This window comes from Sphaeramia orbicularis, chromosome 12, assembly GCF_902148855.1.
Source record: "Sphaeramia orbicularis chromosome 12, fSphaOr1.1, whole genome shotgun sequence".
In the NCBI taxonomy this organism is placed as follows: Eukaryota; Metazoa; Chordata; class Actinopteri; order Kurtiformes; family Apogonidae; genus Sphaeramia; species Sphaeramia orbicularis.
Genome location: NC_043968.1, coordinates 32,215,786 through 32,243,542, shown reverse-complemented (window position 1 = coordinate 32,243,542; position 27,757 = coordinate 32,215,786). Strand labels below are relative to the sequence as shown.

Below are 27,757 nucleotides of genomic sequence, written 5' to 3'. Positions count from 1 at the left end.
CCCGCCTTCACCCATAAGTAGCTGGGATAGGCTCCAAGCGACCCCTGTGACCCTAGTCAGGATAAAGCGGGTTCAGATAAGGAAAGATTGGATCTTAATACAGAGACTGAGAACTCCACATGTGTGGTCAGTTTAACTTTACTAAACTAGCCTAATGTTTGCCTAGGACCTTTGTACAGTACTGTATATTGTGTCACTGCTGTAACAAAGCAACACTGGATGAAACATTCACACACAAACTTGATAAAAAATCTTTCCCAAAACCTGAAATTGAGAGCACTGTATGACACACAGGAAAAATGAACAAACTGTCCATCTGGGAAATACCACTGTCTGTATTAACTCTGCCTTCCAACTAAGTTTAGTTAACTTGTGGGTTTGTTAAAAAGCTGTCTAACCATCTGGCAGCTCCATCACAGTCATTTTCTAAAATCTCAGAAGTGATTATAATGTTACAAATACTGATCAAATGATGGCTGCGACAACAAAAATACGAGTTGAGTTACAATAAAATTAGATTTGTGTTTAATGACCAAAGGGCTGGTCTGCTGCCTCGGTACCTGCCTGGTGGTGGGGTTATTTACTGTCTGAAAGGGCCTTTTTCATCATTCTCTACTTTCATCTTCTTTCTGTCTCACTTCAGACCTCCTGTCAAGACTCCAGTATGAATGTTTTCAACTTTATAAAGAGCAATTCACTGCAGAATACCACTTTTTATGAATAATGTGATGCCACTGACATATGTGGCTAACATATATTACATCTCTACATTATTACTGCAATACATTACTGCTGATAGTACACACAGTTAATATAAATTATTCATAAGTTATTATTCATGTTATGCTGAATCATTGTCCTGGCACGACTCAAATATGCTCACTTTCTCTGCCGCCACCACTGCCTTCCACTTTTTTCTAATTTCCTTTTGTCAGTCTGTTCTTTTAATCTCACTGCTGCACACTGTACACACAAACACATAAGCAAGCAAAGTTGTGTACATCTACCGAGGAAATGCGTGTTTTATGTCAGCAGGCTTTCCACTGCTTCTGAATACTACACCTTTAAGACACACAAATAGCGAGAGAGAGACTGAACAAAAAGACACAACTGAGACAGAGAACAAGAACAATAACGTAGTGAGAAGAGAGAGAGAACCGAGATCAAACAATGGAGAGTGAGATAAAGAAAGCGGGAGAGGGTGGTGGTATGCACCCAAAAAAGACAGAGCCGACGGGTGTGTATGAGGCATTTGTATGGGTCTGAATATAGAAGTATCGTCTCAGACAAGTGTGCAGTGACAGACGTGGACATGACCAGCTCTAAGTTTATTTGTTTACGCTTAATCTTAATGACTTTAGCCTTCGAGAATCAGGGGCCAGGGGGGAGAAGGAGGTAGACATGGTGATAAATTTGGCTCTGAATCTAAAGGCTGTCGAGTGAATTGGATTTTTGAAAAGTCGTTAGGGCTGGGAGCCATCTTCCCTTCAATAGCCTTCAGTACGGTTAAAAGTACTGTGAAACAAGTTACTTTTTTACAACCGGGGTATTATTTATTACAGTTTTTCACTCCCTTTTTATTGGTTATGGTAATATTGACTTACGCATTGGCAAGTTAAGGATGTAAATGTGACTCACAGCTGCATCCCAGAAGCATACAAACAGCATTGTGACACCTAAACAACAACTTTTGTAGAATTCATTAGTAGAGTTCATTAACTCAACTGCATGTCTGTGTACCATAATAATGTTGTGTTCCAGTAACAAGTGTATATTTAATATAACTGTGACACATCATCAGCATGGCTCTTGCAGTGTATTATTTGTTTTGTTTACTTGAACACAGTATTTATTAGGGTGACCAAATGTCCTCTTTTGCCCAGACGTGTCCTCTTTTCACGTCCTGTCTGGAGGGTCCGGGCAGGGTTTATAAATTAGTAAAAATGTCCTTTTTGATGACTCTGTCTCTGTTTGTGAAGTCAGAAAAGTTACAAATCCCACTGGAAGAAAAGGCTTTGAGCTTTCTAGCGACATATGGGACATTACAGCAGTGAAAGGCACTGATCCACACCAGCCTGTGGATGTGGGGATGGACGGACCTGTCCATAAACGCACTATAGCAGGGGTGTCAAACATGCGGCTCGCGGGCCAAAACCCGCCCACCAAAGGTTCTATTCTGGCCTGTGGTATGAACTGAATGCCAAATACAGCCCAGTTGTAATCTCAAGTAAAGTAATATCATAGTAACCTATAAATAATGACAAGTTTTCTTCTTGATTTAATATGAAAAAAAAAATATTATGCTTATAAATAATCCAAAAAAACCAACATTAAATTATGAAAATATTTACATGAATAAACTATCCTTAAACAGTTAATTGTGAATAACTTAAACAAATATGAACCTGAAATGTCTCAAGAAAAATAAGTGCAATTTTACCAATATTCTGCCTGTCACTAAATGTTTTGTGCCTTTGTAGATCTAATCCCTAATGCATTTGTATAAATGATAAATTGCCTTATTCACTAAAAACCTATAAAAATTAAACACTGTTTTTTTTTTTTTGTTTTAGTCAGTTCTTCCACCGTTTTGACACAGTAAAGCAAAACCTGATCTTTCCAGGTCTTGAAAGCAGTAGTAGTCCTAAAAAAAAGACACAAGTACAAACACACAGCAGCTTTTATGACACTTTTTATGACACTACAATTATTCCAAGCAGCTTGCTTCATCGAAATATTTTCTCCAGGTTATAGATGCTTTGCACAGAATACTATGATACTTATGTAGCGTATGATCATTTAGGTATCTTGAGGTGAAACTGAGTGTCCTCTTTTTTGGAAATCAAAATATGGTCACCCTAGTATTTATTCATAAGTTTTCTGAACTGCTAAATCCTCGGGAGGGTTTCAGGGGACAGTGATGTCCTAGCTACCATCAAATGAAGGTGTGTTACACCCTGGACATGTCTCCAGTTTATCACAGGGTTGACATATACAGACAAATTACCAGTTACTCTCACATTCACACCAATGGAAGGTGGGAGGAAGGAAGTAGACAGACCTCTTGCTGTGAGGCGACAGTGCTAACCACTGCACCGAAGTGCCATCAAGGTTATTATTGTTACTGAAAATTAACGGAATGATGAAAACTAGAATTGAAAACACATTTTCGTGAACTGAAATAAATAAAAACTATAATTAAAACACAAAACAATTACTGAAACTGTAGTGTGTGGTAACAAAACTAAAACGTATTAAAGTTATTGATAAAATTCCCTTCATTTTCATTTTTGTCAATGTCGGATTGATAAGAAATCGATTTATTTCACTTGAGCAGTTTTAGCTGGTGGCACCATACAACACTTCACAGTCCGTCACTTCTCGTCCTGGATGGGATTTATATGAATACGACAGCGAGGAAGAGAAAAAATATGACAAAACTACAAAAACAACAAAAACTAATACAAACCATATACAACAAAAACTAGCAAGCCTGCTCTAAAAACTAATTAAAACAAATCGAATTAGAGAAAACAAGTCAAAACTAAATAAAACTATAATGAAAAATCTAAAACTATGCTAACCTTGCGTGCCACCATACAGTATTTACTGTTCGTACATTTCCACCACCACTCTCAACAGCAATCACAGGTGCACATATTGACTTCTGCAAAACCATCTGCATGTGTGAAAGCAGATGAATAACTGTCCTCTACTAGAAGACGAAAAATGATTTAACGGCAACTAAACTTCAATTTATCTCACCTACTCCAAACTTATGCCAAAGCGTCATAAAGCAGTGTCTGTCTCACAGTTGCAATCTGTCTGTATGAGTCAGTCTGCCTCTAATTGTCCATCAAGCTCTCCATCTGTGTCTGTCTCCATCCTTCAGTCTGTTCGGCCTTCAGGCCTTTTCACAGGGGAGGGAACAGTTTACCCAGCTGCGAGCCTAATAACTCTCCTTCCCCATTGACCTCGTTAGGATATGGTCTATTTGCAGAGAGTGAACATGTGTTTGTGTGCGAGGGTAAATGTGTGCATGTTGGGCTCAGCGAGGATCTAATTAACTTCTGGAACTGCACTATGGGTTTTACGCAGACAGATCTATGCACACATCACTAGTGGTGGATGAAGACTTTGAATCTTCAAAAGCATATATTTAAACTAAGTTGTATCATGACCATGTTCAGAAAGTTTAGGGCATCAAACTATCGCCCAGTTGCCTTTGGAAGATAATTTTCCCATTAATAATGTTTATTTAATGATAACTAAGGGAATGTAAACCTTCATGTGTGTATGTGTGTGGTGTATAAGTATTTGATAATCCATTTTATTTATTAAACGGTAAAGGAGTTCCAGCCCAGCCCAGCCTCCACTGAGCTGCTGTTGAAAAAAACACAGCCTCATGGTAATCTAAGTAATCAACAAAGGCAGACCACAGCGTTACAACTCCTTTGATTAGACTTCTTCTCCCACAGACACTGGACATTGTTTCACACCTCCTTTGTCATTTTATTCGTGGTTTTCAATTACCTGAACATGAACAAAGTGTAGACTCTTAGCATATGATTTTTTCTCCACATGCATTCATCCTTCGCCTCAGTAAAGAATGAAAAAAACCCCCAAAAAATAATACACAATCGAATCAAGGACACTGAAAGTGGATGTGAAAATAGAATGTTTACTAAGTGTATAAACCCCCCTGCTTACTTTTCTAACAGAACAATAAAGTCACTCTTATTCAAGTGTTTACACCATTTATTCTGATTACTTGGTGTGCCCCCCCATTGCTTATATATCTGTAACATGTGCATCCCCCGACTGATAACATGGAAATAATGCCCATTAAAACCAGCTTGCAACATTAGAATAAGTAATCAAAGTGCAAATTATATGACTGCATAGAATTTACATTATTATAAATGCAGTACTCTACTAAGGGAACGTGCCAAAAGCAACTATTTAAGTGTAAGCACTGTTATGTTTATGTGCTCCAGTTGCAGAAGAACTGAACAAAAAGAGGGTTTTGCAAGCATGTGAAGATATATATCTAAGCACATACAACAATTTTATTGGGTTGCATTTTGCATAGTGCTGTCAAACAATTAAAATCTGAAATTAATTGGATTAATCACAGGGTTGCTGTGGATTCATGTTGATTAATCACAACTAAATACCATTGATTTTTAATTTATATAAACCATGTTTCATTTTGCATGAGAAAACAGACTCAAGAAAGAAGGGAACATATATGCACTTAGCATGTTTATTAAACACCTTCAACAGGTTCAACAAAACAACTTGAAACAACTGAACAACTTTTTGTCTCTTTTTTTAAAACAAACATTTATCCACATTAATGTGGCCCTGTTACTCCTCTTTCAGCCAGTTACTGAGACAAACTAACTTGTTGAAATTGTCCAAGAGGAGAGCTGATTGCTTCTTATTTACAATGTTGCCTGCAACTGAGAACAGTCTCACATACAGAACAGCAGTTGCAGGAGTGGTGAGATATGTGGTATTTTAAGCTGGAAGTGCTTCGGTGAAAAGAAAATTCCTTCCTGCAGAGTGTGTATGATACTTTATGTCAGTGAGTTGTTTTGTCTGGGTTTTTTTTGTCCTCATATTTCCATCCAGAGGGCCAACGTGCTGTTTAGTGTTTTCCATCTTTATGGGTTGGTTCTGCTGCCTGTCACTACCGGATCAACTGCCCATTTGCACATGTGCAACGTTATCTGTACTTGGAGAAACTGACCGAAATTCTGCCGAAAACTACCCAAGACGTTCAGAGTCATTCTGTGCTGTGGTGATGGGTTAACTGCATTCAAATTTTTAATCAGATTAATCATGATGAAGGATTTATCTGCGTTAACACTTTAATTTTCACAGCCCTAATTCTGCATTAAAAAAATATTAACACTTACTCAGTAGCAACAGTTGTCTACTTAATGATCTCCTCAAAATACTATGAGTTGACTTGTGATTCTCCAGCCAAGAAAAAGAAAATACAGGCATCATTCCCTTGAGAATGACTCAAGTCACAACCCATATGGAAGAAAAGACAAATAAAAACCAGCAAACAATGTAACAGCCTGGTTTTCTCCTCACACTGCACTTTAATTTCTCTGTGTGGACCTGAGGCTTATAGCTGCTGTCACAACCAGTGCTATTCACTGGTGGAATGGATTCATTGATGGGTCCAGGTGCAAAAGTGTACAGGCAGGACATGTGGGTCCACTGTGTCTGTGTGGGAATGTTCTTTCAAGTCTGATTTTGGCCTTGTTTCTGTATGTGTGCCTTTGTGATGCCTGTCCCATTGTATTTGTGTCCACCTCAGAGCAGAGAGACGCAATGTTTCTTAAAACAAGGATGCGATGCTTTCAGAGACCAAATATTTTAACCGTGAACCAAGTCGGGCTAAGCTGCTACTTCTTTTTCATTTTTGTGAGAAGCAATGAATCCCTCTTGCAGAGCATGACATGATTACAGGCAGCAAGGGAGAGGTGGGTGGGTAAAATTTAATGACTGTCACCAGGAAGGGGTAGAGTATTGAGGCACAGTAACCAATTACATTTAAGGTCTATACTGGATTTATTGTAAAATAAATGAATTCATATTCAGGAAATAATTTTACTGCCAAAGTCAAATTCCAATTAGACGCATGTCTGGATTCTTTCACATGGGAAGTCTGACAACCATGGAGGTGCACCATAAACTAGGCTTAGATTTGTTGAGCTGGTACTTTGCTGTGAGCTTTAAGCAACTGACGACTGACAACGAGGCTTGAATTTACAGCTCAGCAATTAGAATGAACTCTTAGGACATGATTTACTGAAGGTTTGCACATGTAAAAACGTGTGCAAACTTGACCGCGCATGAAAAAAACCATTAAAGCTATCTTCTAACAGGACGCACCAAGCGTTGCATCTCTCAATTGAGTAAAATAGCTCCCATTTAGTGTGTTTGTCTTGATGAATATGCAATATGAGTGTTTCTGCCAGAACACACGAAATTATTAGGAGTAGATGCACATATTTATTTAGCATGTGAAATGTGATTTACCAAACCTGAAACTGATTGGCTGATTTTGCGTCTATATTTAGCACATAAGGCAGGTTTTAACTGGCACAGCTTCCCACAAAACTTTTTTTTTTTCTTTTTTTTTTCTTCTAAACTTGTCTTGTCCAGCATCATACCAGCAGAATGGTGGTCTGGCTGCCTTTTGGTGCTGAACAAATTTGCTTTGCCAAGACAAACTTCATAAAATATATGAGGCTCCCCGTGATATTCTGCTATCTTTATTTTGAGTTTCGTTGAACCACATTTCAATGCCGGACCTGACATGAAGGAACAGGGAGAAAGAGAAGAAAGGGAGAGAAGAGAAGGAAAGAGTGAAGGGGGGAGAAAAACTGCTTTATGCAAAACTGACTGCAGTTTTTATGGCGAGGAGACGGCATAGGCACAACCAACGGCAGTGCAACCATAGCCAACACTGAGAACCAATCTGTTCTGCTTTTTTTCCTACTTTTTGGAATGACAGACGAAAAGATAATTGAGATGTATGGCTTACCCAGCAATGTCATTTTAGAACTTCTACATGAACTAGGGGATGATTTAGGGCCAGTCACAAGGAGGAGTCCTGCAATACCTTCCTTACAACCTTAAATTTCCTGGCACACTGTTGTCATTAGTGCTGGCGTATCCCAGAGCAGTTTTTCTAGCATACTGTCTCCATGACGACAATCAGTGGCACACGTAAAATCTTCATATAAATAGGGCGGTCTTCAAGACTTTGCACCTGATGTGCATATCAATAGCACACACATTTTTTAGTGTGAGCAAGCAAATTTGCACCCGTTATTTGCGATCTTAGTAAATCAGGCCCATAGAGAATACACATCTGCATAGGGTGTAGAGACAACATATACCAGTGGTTCCCAAACTTTTTTTGCCTTGTGACCCCATTTTAACATCACAAATATGTGGCGACCCCAGACATTCAAAACTGAGACATTTTTCTCTTGGAGATGTCTTAGCGGGGCCAGGCAGGTGAAGAAATCTTTCCATTCTCTGTTTGGTCCGGTTTTGACTCTGTCTGGGTCAGTTCCCAGCCAGTATGTCCATGTGGGCCCCAGAAGGGTTACATGTGGGCTGCATATAAGGGTCCCATGTGGGTTTGGTCCACAGTCTCCATGGTGGCCCCACATGTGTTTGCCCAGATCAGAATCAGAGATCTGAATTTCTCATATTATTTATTCTTCACACTATTTTATCCCACAATATTTATCTTTCATGTCATTTGCACTTCTCATGTTATTTGCACTACTTAGATTCTGTTTTACAAATATCTTAGTTTGCAATAGTTTTTATTTTTTAATGTAAATAACTGTGCCTTTTACTGATATTTGTTGTTGTTTTACTGACATTTGTTGTCTGTCTGTAAATTCTTACACTGAACCTGAGAGTTCTACCTCAGTTCCATTGTATTTGGTATAATAACGATAAAGAGATTCTGATTCTGATTTTGATTCTGATATGAGCAAACACATGTGGGGCCACCACAGAAACTGTGGACCAAACCCACATGAGACCCTTATATGCAGCCCACTTGTAACCCTTCTGGGGCCCACATGGACATGCTGGCTGGGTCGAAGCGTAGTAACACATTCGGTCACATGATCAGGTTAATCAAGATATGCCCTCTCAGATGTTACATCCTGCATTTTATTTGAACTTGATTTTTATTTGGAAAAATGTGTGGTGTTTTAATTATAATGAAATATTTATTGAATCATTCAAAAAAAAAAAAAAAATTAATAATTTATTTACTTTTTTTTTTTTTTTATCAATTATTAGAAATTTCAGGCAACACCATATGAATTCCAACTGACCCCAAGGTTGAAAAACACTGACGCAAAATTTACAATGAACATTTAGTTGTTTTTTCTCAGCAGGCACTACGTCAGTTGTTTTGAAACCAAACATATATTGATGTCATAATCATACCTAACACTATTATCCGTACCTTTTCAGAAACTTTTGCCCATATGAGTAATCAGGAAAGCAAACGTCAAAGAGTGTGTGATTTGCTGAATGCACTCGTCACACCAAAGGAGATTTCAAAAATAGTTGGAGTGTCCATAAAGACTGTTTATAATGTAAAGAAGAGAATGACTATGAGCAAAACTATTACGAGAAAGTCTGGAAGATACTATTAAAGAAGAATGGGAGAAGTTGTCACCTGAATATTTGAGGAACACTTGCACAAGTTTCAGGAAGCGTGTGAAGGCAGTTATTGAGAAAGAAGGAGGACACATAGAATAAAAACATTTTCTATTATGTCAATTTTCTCGTGGCAAATAAATTCTCATGACTTTCAAAAAACTGATTGATCATACACTGTCTTTCAATCCCTGCCTCAAAATATTGTAAATTTTGCTTCCCCACCCTGTATACATATATCTTTTTTAATGTTACTGAATCATAGTCAGAGTGGATCTGTGTGTGTGACAGAGACAGAGTAAAGACAGAGCTTGTAAAGACTATATATTCTTGTGTGTTTGAGGTAAACTAGGCCAGTGGTTCTCAAATGGGGGTACGCGTACCCCTGGGGGTACGTGAAGGCACTCCAGGGGGTATGTGAGATTTTAAAATACATTTAAAAAGTAGCATCCATGCAAAAATCCTTTAAAAATAATTATTAAATTAATTAAATATTTCAGGAAAATATATAAGTTCATGAAATGAATTTTATATTCAGTAGGCAATTCAATTTCATCATCCTAAAAACCCAGTCTCCCCCATACCAGAATGGTTCGACCCAACCTGTCATATGCCACCTAGCATCACCTGTCAATCACTTGAAAACTCAAACAATGGAGTCATGGTTGAAGCGTAATTCTTTTTGAGAACAGGTCTTTACTATGATCCCAAAGGAGGAGACTTTATGTTGATAATTATTTTTATGTGCACAAATCTTTATTTATAATTAAGTTAATTCTTTCTTTCTTTTTTTAGTTACATCTTTTTATTTCCAAATAGCTCAAGAGAGACCACAACAAATGGATTTCCAAAGTTTAATAAATCAGACACTGATGGCACAGCACTCTGTTTTAAGTCATTTTTTTCAACCAAAAATGCTTTGTGCTGGTTAGGGGGTACTTGGCTGAAATAATATTTCACAGGGGGTACATGACTGAAAAAAGGCTGAGAACCACTGAACTAGGCCACTGAGACCATTGAGAGGATCAGGTGTAAATCTACACTACAGTAATTAACTCACTACTTAGGCACTGAGTCTCCATGTTGTAAGTCGCCACTGGGTGTGTAAGTGTTTGTGAGTGAGAGTATAAGCTTATCTGCGATCTGGTGTGTGCTTCATTCAGCGCTCCCTCGGGCATCAGTTTTACCTGACTGCACGCTTTGAGCTGAACACAAACTGAGCTTTATTCTGAGTTGTCCTTACAGCCATGCTTCAGAAAAAGAAAAGATTTTCACTTACTCTGAAATCTGACTGCCATGGATTTTCATTTTTTTCCCCCCTGTTTCTGCTTTTTCTTCACTTACACATTCCGCATGTGTTTTCTCTTGATGAAAGATAAATCATGAAAGATTGAAGATGTGAAAATGCTCTCTAAATAAATGATTAAAATGATACTTGAGCTGGTGGTAGTAGAAAAAAAAAAAGCATACAAAAATTCAAACACCAGTGTTAAAAAGTAAATGATGTAATATCGATAATATTTCATTTTTTCTTTCCACAGATTATGAGATATAAAAACTATTTCAGTGAAATACAGACTAAATTCAGCATGAAAGTGCGTTTTAGGTCTGTCAGGAGTAAGTTGTAACAAGGAGCTTTTGTGAAAATGTGACTCATGTATTGAAAGAGTCAAGCTGACGACTGACTGATGAAACACTGATGCATTTATTCGCCATGATGGGAAACTTTACAATTGCTAGGAATTGTAATGTGTTCAAAATGTGTGGTACTAACTGTAAAAGTCTTTGGAGACTGGACTGATGTCACGCCAAGACAAAATTAGCTCAAATTCAAAAGAATCTCTTTTAATTTCCTCTCATTTTCCCAGACTTATTTGTTTGTCCACTCTCATTTCATGTTTTCACTCTTCTATTTATCTATTTTATTAATATTTATTCACCTCTAATTTGTTTACCGAACATTACTATTCAACCCCTCTTCATGTTCATTTCCTTATTTGCACTTGACACTAGCTCTCTTTTTATTTGTCTCACCCTCTGCTCAATCACATGCAGTAATCACACCCATTTCCACGTCTTCCCATCAGCTGTGTCACCATGGCGACCTTGAGCAGCAGGCCACTGATTGGCTTCTGTGTTGATGATTTGGAGGTCACGAACCCCAGCACTTGGAATTAATGGAGTCTGTCGCACAACTACAGGGCCCTCGACACACACGCCCACATGCACAGATGCCACTGCTGGTAATAGACGGTCAATGTGAGTCACAGCCCTTACAAACCTAATTATGTGAACTAATGGCAGAGCAGGCTCAGAGTATACACTGTGGCACGCACACATGTGTGTAAACAAAGCCTTAGCCATGCCCGTATCAGCTCATATCATCTAAAGTTCACGTTTTTAGAATATGGATTTACGCAGAGGCTGACATTAATCAGATCAGTGGTTTCAGGGACAGTGTAAGTGTAACGTTTTTTGTCGTAAGGTAAAGCTCCAGAGGCACATATCTACCATATCTACATCTTCAAATGTATCTTAACAGGACAGTGGGACTACAAATTCAAACTAGATGTAGAGTAATGTTATGAAGCAAGTTTGGAAGCACTTTGGGTCTGTTTTAAAAAATAAATATTTACTGAGAGAAACTGTTTTTCAGATAAAACTCATTTTTATTTGACGCATACAAAAATCAGCATGTAACGTGGTAAAAAGGACACAAAAATTACACACTACTATTTTTTTTGAATATCTTTTTATTCTCTCAAAGCTATATTTTGGGAATTGAAGTAAATATGCAAGGCAGAGTGTTTCACAAAAATGACCGCTGTGGCAAAATCACTTGCAATTTCTATGTGTTTAAATGAGCAGGTTCTGCATGTAATGCGAATAGACATGATGGGTTACACACAAAACCTGGAATTAGACTGAGATTCATGAAAAACCCATATGTCTGGATTAGAAAAACCACTAGGATTGACAAATTTTACACAGTGTCTTTATTTATAGTGGTATATAAGACCATTTACAGCCATGTTTTCCAGATCAAATGCACTGACACCTAGGTAGCTTTTCATGTCTCAATTTTGGTCCTATTTTAGGCCCCAATATTTTATTAAAAATTCATTAATTTTGGGATGGCTCAGAGCAAGAGTATAATTTTTTTGTTGCATTTATCTGAGATCATCGTTAGGTACATCCTGGGGAGAATTATGTCTAAATTTCTCTTTTATTATTGGGTCTAAAAAGCTGGCAAAGTGCCAAATACCAAAAATGTTTTGTGATTTGTAGAATAATACATTTTATGTCCAAAATAAACCCTATTAAGTATCACTGTATGTAGTCAGTCCTATATGGACATCTCAAATGATGTCAGTTTTTTGGGACACCCTGTATATATAAAATGCTTATTTTCCAAATAGTCAGAAGAATTCTTTCCATTTGTTTTTGTCTGTCTTATTTTCTGTGTTGTACAGTCTGAAAAGTCCACATTTATGATGCATGTGCTGAACGTAAAAAGAGAATGGTGCTTCGTTTGCCAATCAGCCATTCTGAGTTCAGTTTTTTCCACAGACAGACAAACAGAAGAAGCTGAGGTGTGGAGTCTTACCTGTGCATTTCTTCAGGCTGCCAGGACGTTTACCGTGCATCCCCAGTTTACAGTTGAAATTCTCCTCCCAGAATTCAGCGAACCAAACATTCCTCCTGTTGTTAGAAAGTGAGCGGCTACGGAAATAACGATCAAATGCTGTGGGAAAAATAAAATCAAACAAAAAAACAGAGAGATACAGAGGGAGTGGCATAAATATTTTATAAAATCAAGTGCCTTTTTTCTTATGAATCTCTACTGTACTGTGAGGTGAGCAGTAGTGTTGCTGGTGCTTCAAGGCTGCATTTAGTGATAAACAATTTAGGTGTTCATGGCAGTGGATTCAGGAATGCAAATGTTACAAAAAACTAAAGTATGGAACCAAATTATAATTGAAAAACCGTTACTGCAGAGCCATCCAGCACAAGAGCTCCTATTAAATACTGAACCCAAGAGCAAGCATTTTAAAGTCAGCTTTCACAGTATGTGTAGCTATATGTCCATTTTAATAACTGCAGAGGATGAGAAAAGACATATAAATTTCACCAGTCACAAGAATGGAAACCAGCCTGTCACAAGCTGACAGGATGAGATGAAATAAAAAAGGATAAAACAAACAAAAAGCCTTTACTTTTCTACTTCGTATATATATATATATATATATATATATATATATATATATATATATATATATATATATATATATATATCATGTTTAATTGGGAATCTACATTTTCTTTTGTTGTCAGTGAAGGTGAATTTTTTGGCAGACTTTTGATATCACTACATTGCATCATGTCTTTTAACCAAAAGACTCTCTTTTCAAGCAGAACACTTCACTCAAGGTAAAATATGTGATGTTTTCCTTAAAACAATATTCGTTATAGACTCATAATACTTTCTTTCCATGATCCCATCTGTGTGGTGGTGTATTAACCTACAGACACATTGGCCTTTGTATGTTTGTTAAAGTGAGTATATAACTAACAACAGCATCTGCAGTGTGCACAGGCGGAACTCTACATACACATACACACTGTGTGTTTGTCATTAGTCGGTTTTCCATTGGACATCTGCACAAAACTTCACCAATATTTACTAAATGTAGAAAAAAACAGAAGTGCATAATGCCATTTTTTCCATTAAATCACAAATGTCATGATTTGTTTATTTATTATCGCAAGACGACACGAGAAGTCATTCCATTAACATGGTGACAAATGTAAATATCGTGTTGATTTACAGATATATTCATTATTATTATTATGTATTACCCCTCTATCCTGTACTAAATTAAAACATAATTCAATTTCCTGGTGTGTCCACACATACCGCGCCATGTTTCTTTTAAAACTCTTCTTCTTTGCTTGTTGTAATGTCCGTCAACAACCGTTGTTTTTTTTTGCTCACGTGACTCTAGTGACAAAAATTTTTTTTGTAATATACCATTTGCACTACGCCTGAAAACCACCTCTTGCCAGTGCAAAAACTTTTACTCAAAAAACAAGAGTTTTGGTGAAATTGTTGTTTTTCCATTAGGTAAAGTTTAATGCACCATTTATATTCACACATTTTGAGGGTCAATGGAAAAGCCACTACTTATACACTACACTTAAGGCAGAATCCACAAGGACTGGCTCGTTCTCTCTACATTGTATTGCACGTGTGCATGAAATTATAATCTGTAAGGAGCAAGCAACTTTAGCAACTGAGTGAAATAAGACGTATTAGTACCTAAGAACAGCTGCCATTCTATAACATCAGATTGGTCAGGATCTGACAGCCGCTAATGTTTTGTGCTTTGAATCTGTTACACTCAGATTCCAGGTTTATATTGGTCTTTGTAATAAACAGCTTGATCTCATTCAGCACTGTTAGGACATTTTTATTTTTAAGTAACTGGAAGTCTGAAATGAATCCAACTGACCACCCTAATAGTTAACTGAAAGATTTACCCTTGATATTGTTAGATGTTAATACAATATCATTCAAGCTTAACAAGATTTTGAGAAAGAGAGAGAGAGAGAGAGAGAGAGACACACACACACACACACACACACACACACACACACGAACACACACAAACACACACACACACATACACACACACACACACACACATACAGACACAGAAAAAGATAGTTTGTGCACAATTGATCTCTTCTTTCGGCAGATGTCAATGTTTCCTAACCGAATTTATTCTGGCATTGTTCTGATCTTTTCTGAATGAGCACATTTTTGCATTGACACTTATTTACATGGAATTGGACTGATTTCCACTGACTGGGTGAAAATTCCCATTTCAAATCCATGCAAAGGGCACAGACGCACCATGGCGCTGTTTCCTTGCTAGTAGGGTTTGCAGTGAATTCCACCCTTTGCAGGTGCTGTGTAATTTTCATGTTATATTTTGTCTCATTTCCATCAGTTTTGAAACCTCAAAAGCTGTGGGATCTTTTGATGGTCATTTTCCTTGGCAACTCAAGGCACAGAGTTATAGAAACCTCTCAGCCCAGTCTCATACAAACCACAGGCCAGAGTCACAAAAAGACTGCACAGCTTGTGGTGCAAACTAGGTGCAAATGAGTCAAAAATATCACATGTAATTCCTTAAGGGCCCACAAAGGGTGTACTTCACTGTAAACTGTGCTTTCAAACAGGTATAGCACTAATGTAGCACCTGTGGCATTTGGAAATATCCATCCATTTGACGTAACATTGGCCCCTTTTTTATGCAAATATGCCTCAATGCAAAAATCATCGAACACACAAAAGAAGACAGAGTTCATCTCTGATGCCCTGTCTCTGTCTGTATATCCCTGTATCTCCAAATCCTCAAGTTTGTGAGGACTGAATGACACTGAATTGTCTCATCATATCAAGTATGACATCTTCAGTCAGATACTGGAGGGATGAGGTTGGCACATGTGTTATCTCTGAATTTTGGCACTTAAATATAAAAACCACTGATGATCAGACTGTTTTATTACATATTCTTATTATCCATTCAGGTACAAAACTTTATGGGAGTGTTTGAGCCAGCAAATCATTAGTGCAAAAACATTTATGAATAGGTATAAAGAACAAAGCAGGCTCCATGAGCAATTAGGTGCAATCCATTCTCTGTGCATTCAACCCCACATGTCGACATGTGTAGAAGACAGTGTGCTTTGTCTCTAGCTCAGGGGAGAGCCACTATCCTGCATGTTTCAGATGGATCCCTCTTCCAACACACCTGATTCAAATGATAAGCCTATCATCAAGCTCTGCAGAAGCCTGATAACGACCGACAGCTGTGTTGGAAGAGGGAAACATCTAAAACATGCAGGATAGTAGTTCTCCTGGACCAGGGTTGGGCACCCCTGCTCTAGAACATTCCCATAGAGTTATGTGATGGTATCAGCATGTTTATTTGTGACTTAAAGCAACTAATGGGAAACAATCAGAAAATAATACTATATTTATTTTCTCGCTAACACCACTCACTCCTCATTCAGTCTGTCATTCTCTCAACCAACATTTTCACCCCTCATTTGTTGAGTGGAGGGGTGAAGGTTGAATGGTTTGCTCTGGGGAGCTGCTAGCAATTGTGGGCCCCCTGAAAGGCAAACGTTGTGGGCCCTTGCTACAAGAAAGTATCAGCCCCAGCGGGAGGATATATGTGGGGGTGCCTTCCGTAACTGCTGGAACTACTGTAACTGGCATAAGTTAAACTAAACTTAACATGCTTTTCACGTCCGACTCCCAGCCTGTGTTGTACACAGGAGCTTGACACAAAATTTTCGCAACTTCTAACCTATATCCACTGGGCCCCCTCCACTGCTCTATGGGCCCCCCAGGAATGCTGGGTCCCATGAATTTGTCATCTTTACCCCCCCTTACGGCGCCCCAGGGCTTGCTTACAAACAACAAACAAAAAATATTACATATTTTACATGTAAGAAGGTGTCAAATACAAATAGAACTGAGCATCAGGGCAACCCTGTGCTTGTGAAGCAAACCGAGGAAGGAAACCACTGAGGACCATCCGCTTTGGACAGCCTGTACCACGCTTGATTCGCTGTAAAGGCTGACAGGAGCTGCCTTGATTAATTTCCTTTTTTGTCAGGGAAATTGTCCTTGTGTGCACCTGTGTAGCACCACTGATAGACTGCCGGAACCTGGACTTTTACTGCCTGTGTACACTACATTTACATACATTTGGGAAGAATTTTTCACTCAGCAAAGGCTGAATTACCGACTAAATGGGATGCTTCAGTTCATGATTGTTTGATTAAGCATTATTATCCCAGTATAGACACTGGACACTGTCGGGTTTTTCCTGCATGTTGACCAACCTAAGCTGTTTTCCAGCACAGACTCAAAAGAAAAATACCAAATGGAACATGTGGACATGGGTGGCCTCTGGCAAAATTGCAATTATGCCAAAGAGTTCATATAAAATTAATGAAATGCTGCTCTGGTGACATTATTCAGTAGGAAAAAACAACAACCAGGCAAGGTTATTGCAGACTCTGTGGATTAAACCTAACCAATTAAAGGTCCGTTTTTCTTTTTGTAACATTTGTTAGATAAGTTTGTTATTTTAGACTTAACTGTGATCTTTTTCTGCCTGAACAAAGCTGCTTTTGTGCCTAAATCCAATGAAATATTATCAGTGTCATTTTGGCAAATGTACTTTTGTATTATATTTTTTTCCACATTATCTGTTGTATTTTATGTGCAAATCTTTGGTTTGTACATATTAAGTTTTGGAAGCCACCGGCAACCAATCTATTCTTTCATAGTTGACTGTTTAGGTATGAGGACGTGCTGAAACCTCTGTGTGGGCTCTCCCTCTCTCTATTTATCTCTGGTTGCCTTTGTGCCCCTCCAGGAGTCAATTATCTAATAGGAAGCTCTGACAGGGAGCAAATGAGGATATACTCTCTGTCCTAATGGCAAAAACTTGTCACCCGCTGGGATCAAGAGTGAGGGAACATGAGTGTGTTTCACTTTCTGTCTCTGGTGTTTCCCCCTGTCCCCTTAATTTGATCTATTAGACTTGGTACACACACATGCACAACTTGAACTTCCTTTCATTTATCTCAAAGCCTGGTGTGGGCAACAAGTTTCTGCGCAGATACAATGTCTCTAAGATACAATCCTGACAGTTAGTTTCAGTAGCAAACCGTGACCGTTACTGACATGACAGGATGTAGCATGGTGTGATACAGGTGTGTCTTTCTTACCATCAACAGATGCTCTTTTTGGAAGGATGGTAATGGCTCCCTCAGCAACCCTCTCCTGGCCAATCACAGGTGAGATCTTGGACCCCCAGCTGTCTGATCCCACCCACAGGAAGTGGCCTGTCTGGTTATTCCGTTTAGCTGCATCCAGAACTCGTCTGTTTTGACACAAAGGGAAACAAAGAGAGAATTAAAACATTTGGATCCCATGAAATATTGTAGAAAAATGTGAGATGTGGTGTTTTGGAGGTCCCAAGAGCAAGGAAATGATCTGTATCATGATTTAGATAACAATACCAGTGAAGTGAAAAGAATATAAAGTATTAGAAAACCCTATTTTTTCAGTCAAGTATCAGAAAGGGTCCAAACTGAACTGGGAATGCAGGTATTGACCAGTTTTTCTGACTAAGGCAACTTTTTCAGAAAGCAGATTTAGGAGCGCTGACAGCCAGGAGCTTGTTTAAGTTCAGCACACTTACCGTATGTCATCCTCATTAGCGAACATGATGATAGCCCTGGCATTGGAGGTCTCCAGCAGGCGTCTGATGATCTTGTCAAACTCTCCTGGCTTGGGCTCCCTCGGGATCTTCAAGGACTGGGCAATACATACACCACCTGAGAAAAAAAGAGAAAGACGGAGAAAGGGAGAGAATGTAATATCCATTTTGTATCAGAAATTTGCATTTTTTCATTTTGTATTCCTCACTGACATCCTGGATTGGGTTATATACAGTTGTGAAAACTGCCCTGAGTTATGCTGTAAACATCTAGTGACAAGCCTGAAAATGCAGTTAAATAAGTATATAACTAGCATGAGCAGCACAGCATCAGAAATTCAGGAGAGATCAAAAATAGAAAATTTATTAGGTCTTGTGAAATGAATTCAGGTTTCAGGAAGCAGAACTGGTGTCATGATGGAAACAAGGATATGTAAGTAAGAGGGGAAAGGATAAAAGAGCAGAGAAGAAATACACGACTATATGGGAGGTATGTAGAAGGTAGGCAGACTCCAGAGAAATGCAGCACAGAAACCAGTGGTGCATCATTCTGATTTAAAAACACATCACTGGATGTAGTGGATGCAAGAGATCTTCTGTGCCCATTTCCCACTTATTCATTTCTGTTTGTTAGGGATAACATGAATAGCAACACCAGCAATACTGGTTATTTCACTCACAATGTGTGATAATGAGACATTTGGAACTTTGTTCCGTCCCTCTGTTAGCTCTTTCTCCGACACACACTTAAAGAAATCATTCATGTTCACTCCTAGAAACATTTGGAGAGAAAAATGCAATCATTTATGGATAACTTTTACTCTTCAACAAATCGACACCCCGATTAACAAGTGCACTCTCCAAATGGAGCTCTCCCTCTGTTGCCCTTGTTGCGCTCTCTGCTCCAGCATTGAGAGACGACTGTGGTGTGTGGGATTTTGGAAAAGAGATTACAGACACACTGATCGTGTCCTCACTCGTCTGTGATTTAGTCACAAAGAACCCAGACATCAACAACACACATGCGTACAACAACTTCTTCTTCATAGCATACAATAACTTCCACCGACATAAAACATTGAGCAAAGCAGTGCATTGCTTATTTTAAATTAAACTTTTTTAAATGTGTTAGCTTTTTAAACAAAAAATAAATGCTTAAGGATTTTAGTAGCAACTATTAAAAAAAGACACTTTTTAACCAAAAAATAGGGCAGTTTTTAACCAGTCACACCCTCTCTTTCCCTCTCACACACACATTCTAACGTTCTGTCTCAAAGTGCACTAATCCACATTTTCTACATAAGCTCCATACTTCTAATGAGCTCTGCTTTATATCATTAGCTTAGCAGCATATGTGCAGAATCATGCACTTTTAGACATTACATCTACTTTATCCTTAGTCAGCACACAGTGCATGTGTGACTGCACCCATGTACTGTATGTATGTGTGTGTCATTTGTGTTTTTTTGTCAGTGTGCAGTTGTGCATGAGTGTGTGTCAGAGAGTGTGAATGATGTCCCTTTTCTTCCCTGTCTGTTCCAGCCCATTTATTAAACATCTGTACAGTCTGTCAGTTTCACTATATCTAACGCCCCTTTAATCACACACACACACACACACACACACATTTGTAGCTGCACGTACACACACACATACACACACATACACCAGCATGCGTGGCTGCTAAAACAAATACCCATTAGCCTCAAATTAAAAACCTCTCAGGGATAATCACTAAAATGACAAAATCAGGCATCCTTGTCTGTCCCTCCCTCTCAAACACACATCCCCAACAGTGAAGACGAATACATGAAAGTTCAGAATACTTTCAAGGATAATCACAAACTTAATATTTCTGATTGAGACAGCAGATTATGAGGAAGGTATAGTATGCATACGGTGTCTACTTAGACACATGGACATAAGCGCTGATGTTTGCGTTCGCTCTCACTGTTGTCCTTGGAGCAGTATAAAAGTGATTAAATCATCGTTTGTTTTATAGCCTCACTCCCATCATCAATAACTGTCCCTGTGGAGAGCAGACTTCCAGATAAAGACAATATCAAATTATGTCTGTGTATTTGTGTAAGTGCACACACACTCACTAACACTATGAATGCTGCAGCCAAATTCATAGCTACACTTTGTGTCTTTGATGGTGCCAAAAAACAAGCCCATTAAAAGAGAGCCCCAGCTAATAATGCGTACCTTCACTGTTCTATTGAAAGCAAATCTGTGAGGTTGGGTCAAAAGAAACAAGAAGGTCTTTTTAATCACTCTTAAAACATCTACTTGAAAGCAGATATTGTTAAGTGAAATGACGGTTTTGGAGGATGGAAACAAGTATGATACAACATCAAACCCTCCCCACACACTGCACAATAAGAAAAAAAATACAGACAGATGGCAAAAATCAATAATACTAAAGCTATTTTTAATGCTTTGGTCTGCCTGTGAGGCTGGAAGGAAAGCACCTATATTGGAGAAAAAGTTGTGAGATGAGAAAAAAGTCTTACTGTGAGCTACAAGCCCCTGTATTGATTTTAGTGAAGATCCAGGTTAAAAACCTGCATCAGGTACCTGAGACCATGTGAAAGCTTTCAGCTGGGCGATTTAAACAACTTTCCTTCTGTGAAAACTATCCCCAGAGAGCAGCTGTAGTTAATGACGTCAGATTCTCATTTGCATAAAAATATCTAAGTGGCTACTAACACAGTACTGTGGCATGAAATATCGGTTTGTCTATTACTGCAGAGCCAATCAGTGCCCTCGTTATGTCATGTCTAGACTGGTAACTTGTTACATCTTGAAAAGTAGCAAGGCTTGAAAACAATGGAGACTTAGCTCAGTAGGTAGAAGTTTCAGTCTGCATCGCAGAAGCCTTGGGTTCCATTCTTGGTTGAAGTAGCATTTTTTTCCTGCAGATTTTCAAAGGGGTGGGGGGGTGCACTGCACCAAGGGTGCCAGTAGGTAAAATCTGACATTGATATAAATCAGCCACTGAGACTATGTTCAGAGTGCTGAATTTGGACCACAGCACTCAATTCACTGAACTGACACAGAACTGAGAAGTCACATGGCACACTGCCGCATCTAATATGTAACTCCGCCCACCTTCTCCAGCCTCCAGAGCAAAGAACACCATAAAACAACATTTAGAGCATTTAGAACAATAATTCCTATTCTATACAAAAATCTAATTTGTCGTTTCTTCCATCAATTGCCACAGTACTGTGGTCGCAAAATGCACAAAAGAATACATTGAAATATACACCATGTATCACCACAGTACTGTGGCAACAAGAGGCTAATGAGTTCATGGAATAGTATCCATGATTGGCTCTCGCACAAATGTTAATATTTGATTGGATCTGTGGCAGTAGACAGGCCAATATTTTGTCTCACAGTACTGTGGCAGTAGACATTGCCTAAAAATATACAACAAATGATCTGGCAGTTTGTATTTTGTATTTATTTGTATTTACTTACTTAGTTAAAGGACAGTGTGTATTGGCATTAGTTACAAAGAACAAGATGCATGCACCAGATTTAGCAGAGGAGCTAATTTTAATCTGTTGTCCTGGACAAATGACCAACATAATAAAACATCACACGGTTACAAAGAACTAATATACAGGAAGAAAACCATTAAACAATGACTGATATAGGAAAATATGCTGAGGCTGATCATTTACAGCCAAATACATAAAAAAGGGCTTACATTCTAAAAGGACAATAACGTTTTCCTAGAATAAGAATAAAACATTAAAGAAAGAAGAAGAGGAGACAGAAAAAAAATGTAAGAGTAAATACATAAATAATCATACAATAGCAATCCATACATGGACAGAAGTGCAAGAGTAAAAATGACTGAGCTAAAACCATCTGTACACAATACATTTGTACAGAGATAAGTACGCTACTTGATTTGTTTAACCAGACAGAAATTTTTGCCATATAGGCACCAGAATACATATTCGTGTCGGCAGTGCTGGTTACTCAGGAACCATTTTTAGTGTTGCTACTTTTAGAGAAGTGTACTTTTTTTTTTTTTTTTATAACAAACTTGGGGCTCATAATTTTGCAAATTGCAAAAATACTAGATCGTGTATTGTTTAGGAACATTACATCACAAACTGGGCATACTAATGTGAGATCAGACAGAAACGGTCGTTATTGAATTCAGATAAAAAAAATAGTCTCAGCTGTATTGGATCACAGTAATATTACGCAATTCACCAGTTGTGGCATTTTCATCTCCATCGGGCTAATTGAATTATGAGCTTTACGTCTGCTGAGCAGTAACACACCGAGCTCTCAGTTTATCGCTAATAACCTGATTATTGAGGCTTCAGTGAGGAATACAATATGACTTACTGCTAATGTGCTGTGACTATTTACCTAGATTATTCACCTCTGTGGAATACAATGTAAAGCGCATTTAGATACTATTATTGTTCATGATTTCCAATGGTACAGAAAGAGGACATTTTCATGCATTTCTATGCACGTGTCTAACAGCATATTTACATCTGCTCATTGCTTGTACTGAACTTTAAAACAAGATATAAGGTTTCATGATAAACTTGATGATAAGCACAGACAGTGCTTCTCTAAAACAAACCCCTATGGTCTGTAATTAACTCCTTTCTGTTTTGAGATTAAAGTCATTCTGTTTCAAGACAAGGAAACACTGCTGTCTAAATGTTTAATTAACAATTCACTTCCCTCCCACACGCTGCACCATTTCATTTATTAACCAACAGAGACATGAATAAAGAGGAAAAAAGGGAATTACTCATCTTTTTCACTGTGTGTGTCTTGTTTCTGTCATTCCCATCTCTCTCTTTCTCTCTCATTTCACCTTTAGCTTGTCAGACTTTTCAGGGAATACATCCCCAAAGTACTTCAAAGAAGGAGGACTTAATAAAGCATTACTTCCTGGGAAACACAATTACCTGAGTGACAGCAACAGTATCATAAATATACACTAAATGACATAACATAACAATAACAGCTATCTAAGGTTTAATGTTTTTTTTTCAAAGGGTTTTATCTTGAGTAGAGCATACGCCACAGTATGGGTGTTGGCCAGGTCTCCTTCTCAGTTACAGAGCAATGCAGATTAGATAGGCCGCGCTCTAATTAAAGCTGATTCTGACTTGAAAGCAATCAGTCCAGGCCAGTGACCGTTTATCTGCTACAGTACAGGTCCAATGTGGTTTGATGTGATGATGGGTAGTGCTTCTTGGTCAGACCTCTTGGAAATCCCAAATGAAACGTGAGGTCAAAGACTATTCTGCATTTGAGAATTAGTCTGCAGGTGACGGTAGCTCCAACAGAACACACTCATCCCATTATGATCACTCATGTCAGGTGACCATCTGCGTCTGGTTGTGTCAAGACTTTGCAGGTGCTGCTTCCAGAATTTAGAATTACACAGCCTGGCCAAAAAAATGAAAAATGAAATGAAATGAAATAAAATAAAATAAATGGAAAGGAAATAAAAGGAAATAAAATAAAATTAAATTAAATAAATTAAATAAAAAAAAATGAAATAAAAAAAATAAAATGAACTGAATTAAAATAAAATAAAAGGAAATAAAATAAAAGACAAAATAAAATAAAATGAAATGTAATAAAATGAATTGGAAAAAAATGAAAAAGTAAATTAATAAAATAAAATAAAATGAAATAAAATGAAAAAAAAAGAAAAAAATTGATAAAATGAAATAAAATAAAATAAAATGATATAAAATAAAATAAAACAAAATAAAATAATAAAAAATAAAAGGTGTCACTCAGATTTAATTGAGTAAAGTAAATAAATACAAAAACAGAAAAAAGTCCAGATTGACTCTATTCCACAGTGATGGGCAGATCAGAGAGAGAGGAGAGGTGGATGAGGTGATTACCCATCATGCCAAGTGTCTAAAGTACAAATCTCTGGGGGTTGTGTTATGATCTGGGGTTCAGTTGCTCAGGTCTAGGTTCAGTTAAGTGTCCAAATATGAGTTCTTCTGAATGTTCTTCTGAAATATGAGTCTTCTTGGTGGTCCAGACATATTTCATGATGACAATGCCAGGATTCAACAGACTTAAACTGTGAGAGTGTTTCAGGGAGCATGAGACAACATCTGCACAAATGGACTGGTCCATACCTAAAACCAACTGACTGGGATGTGCTGGAAAAGACTGTGATGCAGTGGTTCAACTTTCCAATCATCAATACAAGATGTTGCTGAAAAAAGAATGCAACCCTGGACAGAAATAAATGTTGCAACAATTATTGTGATACTGCATGAGCGTATGTCGTAAATGATGCCACAGTGAATGTGTCCTATTACACTGGTCTACAGTTTTGTAGAAATGATCTGCTTCAGAGATTAAAGGTGCTAAATGTTATGTATTTTAATCAGATTAATTGGAAAACACATGACAAAAGTGCTGTTTTGCTGATTTTTTCAAGGCATATGATAAAGCAGAGTGCGATTTGTTGGGGGTGGGGGGGGTGGGGGGGTGGAATCAACCCCCCCTCTGGTTTTTATATCCCTACTTCTGCTCAATGAATTTCATCCTCGGGGGGGGGGGCAACCAGTTCAAATAACAGGCAGGTTGTGACAGTTTTCTTCCACCTGTATCCTAGTATCCTACATCACTGGCACTAACGTTCACCTGAAACCAACTGTCGACAGTCTTAGAATTTGAGAACGCCCCCATGCACTGGGGCACTGCTGGGGGGGGGGGGGTAAAAGTGACAAATTCACGGGGCCCAGCATTTGTGGGAGCAGTGGAGGGGGTCCAGTGGATACAGGTTAGAAGTTGTGAAAATTCCATTGAATAAGAGAGGAATAGAACCTGGGAGTTGGACAATGAAAGGATGTAAAGTTTCACTTTCGTTTCACGTCAACATTAGTTACATTAGTTACGGACCCACCCCCACGTATATAACTGCTGCCCCCCTCTGACAAAAAAACAAAACAAAACATCCCCCCTCTGTTTTTTAGACAAATTGCACCATGTGATAAAGTGTTATTCCACATATATATTGTTTTATGTACATTTATATAATAGATTTATAAATCTTCCATTGATAGAACCTGTAAAGTGAATGTATTGTCATGTGCAGTTAGTGTTTTGAGGTATATCTGGTAGCTCTGAAACAAATATTGCTTTTGAGTGAAACCCATTCTCTTGTTAATTCTTGAATTTCACATTTTGACCCAGGACTGTATCTTGGAAGCTACAACCAACCAACATTTTTTACATGATTTTTCTTTATCAGTGACTCACTTGGTAAAATTTCACTACTTTTATTCTGGAGGTATTTTACTTGTAGACCAATGGAACGCTAAAGGTGTTCCAATGAAATATTATTTTGTGTTATAGCGGATTTGCCTGTGCGTATTAGACTCACTCCTATGCTGCATGTTTTTAAATGAACCCATTGCTATTCCTTGGTTTTTGCCTGATTTTGGTATTCGTTTGTCATTACTGATTTTATTCTTGTGGTTCTTGCATTTTTTATTGTCTTCTTTTTACTTAATTGTAGAGTTTGGTCAGCTCTTGTTGTCTCATAAATAAATTTAGATTAGAATTTAAAAACTGTGAATATCGAGGTTGCACGTAAGTTTTCTTGTTTGTTTTGCTTTGTTTATTTTTTTTTTTAACCACCTATTGTTCGGTATCACCTTTTGAGTGATCTTTCCCCTGCTGTCCAACCTCTGTTTCTAAACCTGAATAATCAGTTCTTTTGAAGATTGTTCATTTGCATCTCTAAATATGACTCACCCTCACCTTCACACAGCACACACAGTGAGGCACACACCAACAGACTCATGCCTTCTGTAATGTATTTATATTAGCATCATGGATTGGACACACAGATATTAGTGGGATTTCCTGCTGTGTAGGGCGAGTAATGAGAGCAACTTCAAAGTGAGCTGCTGCACTGCCACTGACACTAGTGTGTATGTGTATGTGTGTGTGTGTGTGTGTGTGTGTGTGTGTGTGTGTGTTCCCACTCACAAATCTGTTTCGGATGTGATTTATAACAAATTGAAATAAAGCTCTTTGCTTTTAATGATCCTTCTATCAAGATTTATCTGTGTCGCCCTGATGCTTTTTCTGTACTGTGTGTATCAGTGTGTTCCCGAAACTCCAAGACACACATGTACCTTATGAAACGTTACTTTCAGCTGAACGCTCAGAGTCCTTACACCAAACTGAAGGTTCTCTGCCCATCAATTCCACAAAGGAAAAAATTAATTTCTTTCTTCAGCTTAACACGCTTTTCTTTGATAAAGCCACCTACTGCATTAACACCCACACAGTACCTGCCAGTGCACTTACAATGGAAGAATTCCTGCACAAACACTAGAAACACACACTAACACGGTGATTTTGACACACTTTCTTTTTCTGCAAACCTCATTAGGACTGCTTTAAAATTAAAAGTTGCCCTCTGCTTCTCTCTGCTTTGTTCATGGCTTGGGGCAGTACAGCGTGGGGCTTTGAAGTCACTGATTCATGTGTGTATGCCTATCTGTGCATGTATTGCTTCTTGCACATGTCTATGACTTTGTCTATGCTTACCAATGAATGCCTCTGTATTTGTGTGTGCACTTCAGTAATAATGCCAAACACACACCTTTTTTTTTTTTTTTTTTTTTTTTTTCGCTTGGGTGTGGATTAAGTGATGCAGTAAATATTGTGTTCTGCATTTTTTTTGCTCTGAGTTGAAACTTCTCCTCAGGCTTACTAATGAATCATTGACAACACCCACGGAACCGCTGTCCCAGGAAATTTACATCCTCCCATTAAAATATGCCTTTAAGGGCACAGGCCTTTCAGCCTTAAATGGGCTTGAAAATTTAAGATGGTCCTAACCCAAACCCAAAAAGATGCTGCACAGACCTGAACCATGCCTGAGGTGGAAAAGCATTCGAAAGCCCATATCACACTGAAACCTGAAGATACTTGTAATTTGCTGATAATGAAACGCTCAGAAGACCACAGGAGAAATGGGCCAAGGTGTTTTAATTTATGAAACTGCACTTGAGTAAATGCTTGTTTTTCAGTGCACTCTGTGAATGCACTAGAAGAAGAACAAACTGTGAGCGATGTTTCCGCAACTCCAGGAGTGAACTGAGGCAGCGTTTCGTGTCAGTGAGTGGATATTGGATACTTGCATGATCTATGGAACAAATAATAAAATGTTTCAA

General features: G+C 38.2%; 1 protein-coding gene across 2 annotated transcripts in view; it reads right to left on the bottom strand.

The window, feature by feature from the left end:
- Nucleotides 1-27,757, bottom strand: part of grm8a (glutamate receptor, metabotropic 8a) — a 382,630-nt gene that overhangs the window by 106,270 nt on the left and 248,603 nt on the right. For both annotated transcript variants that reach the window (XM_030150035.1, XM_030150036.1), the window contains 3 exons: nucleotides 18,516-18,651; nucleotides 18,040-18,194; nucleotides 12,830-12,967 (listed from right to left, as the gene is read on the bottom strand). In XM_030150035.1, coding sequence (XP_030005895.1) covers nucleotides 12,830-12,967; nucleotides 18,040-18,194; nucleotides 18,516-18,651 — 429 coding nt within the window. The remainder of the gene's footprint in view (nucleotides 1-12,829; nucleotides 12,968-18,039; nucleotides 18,195-18,515; nucleotides 18,652-27,757) is intronic.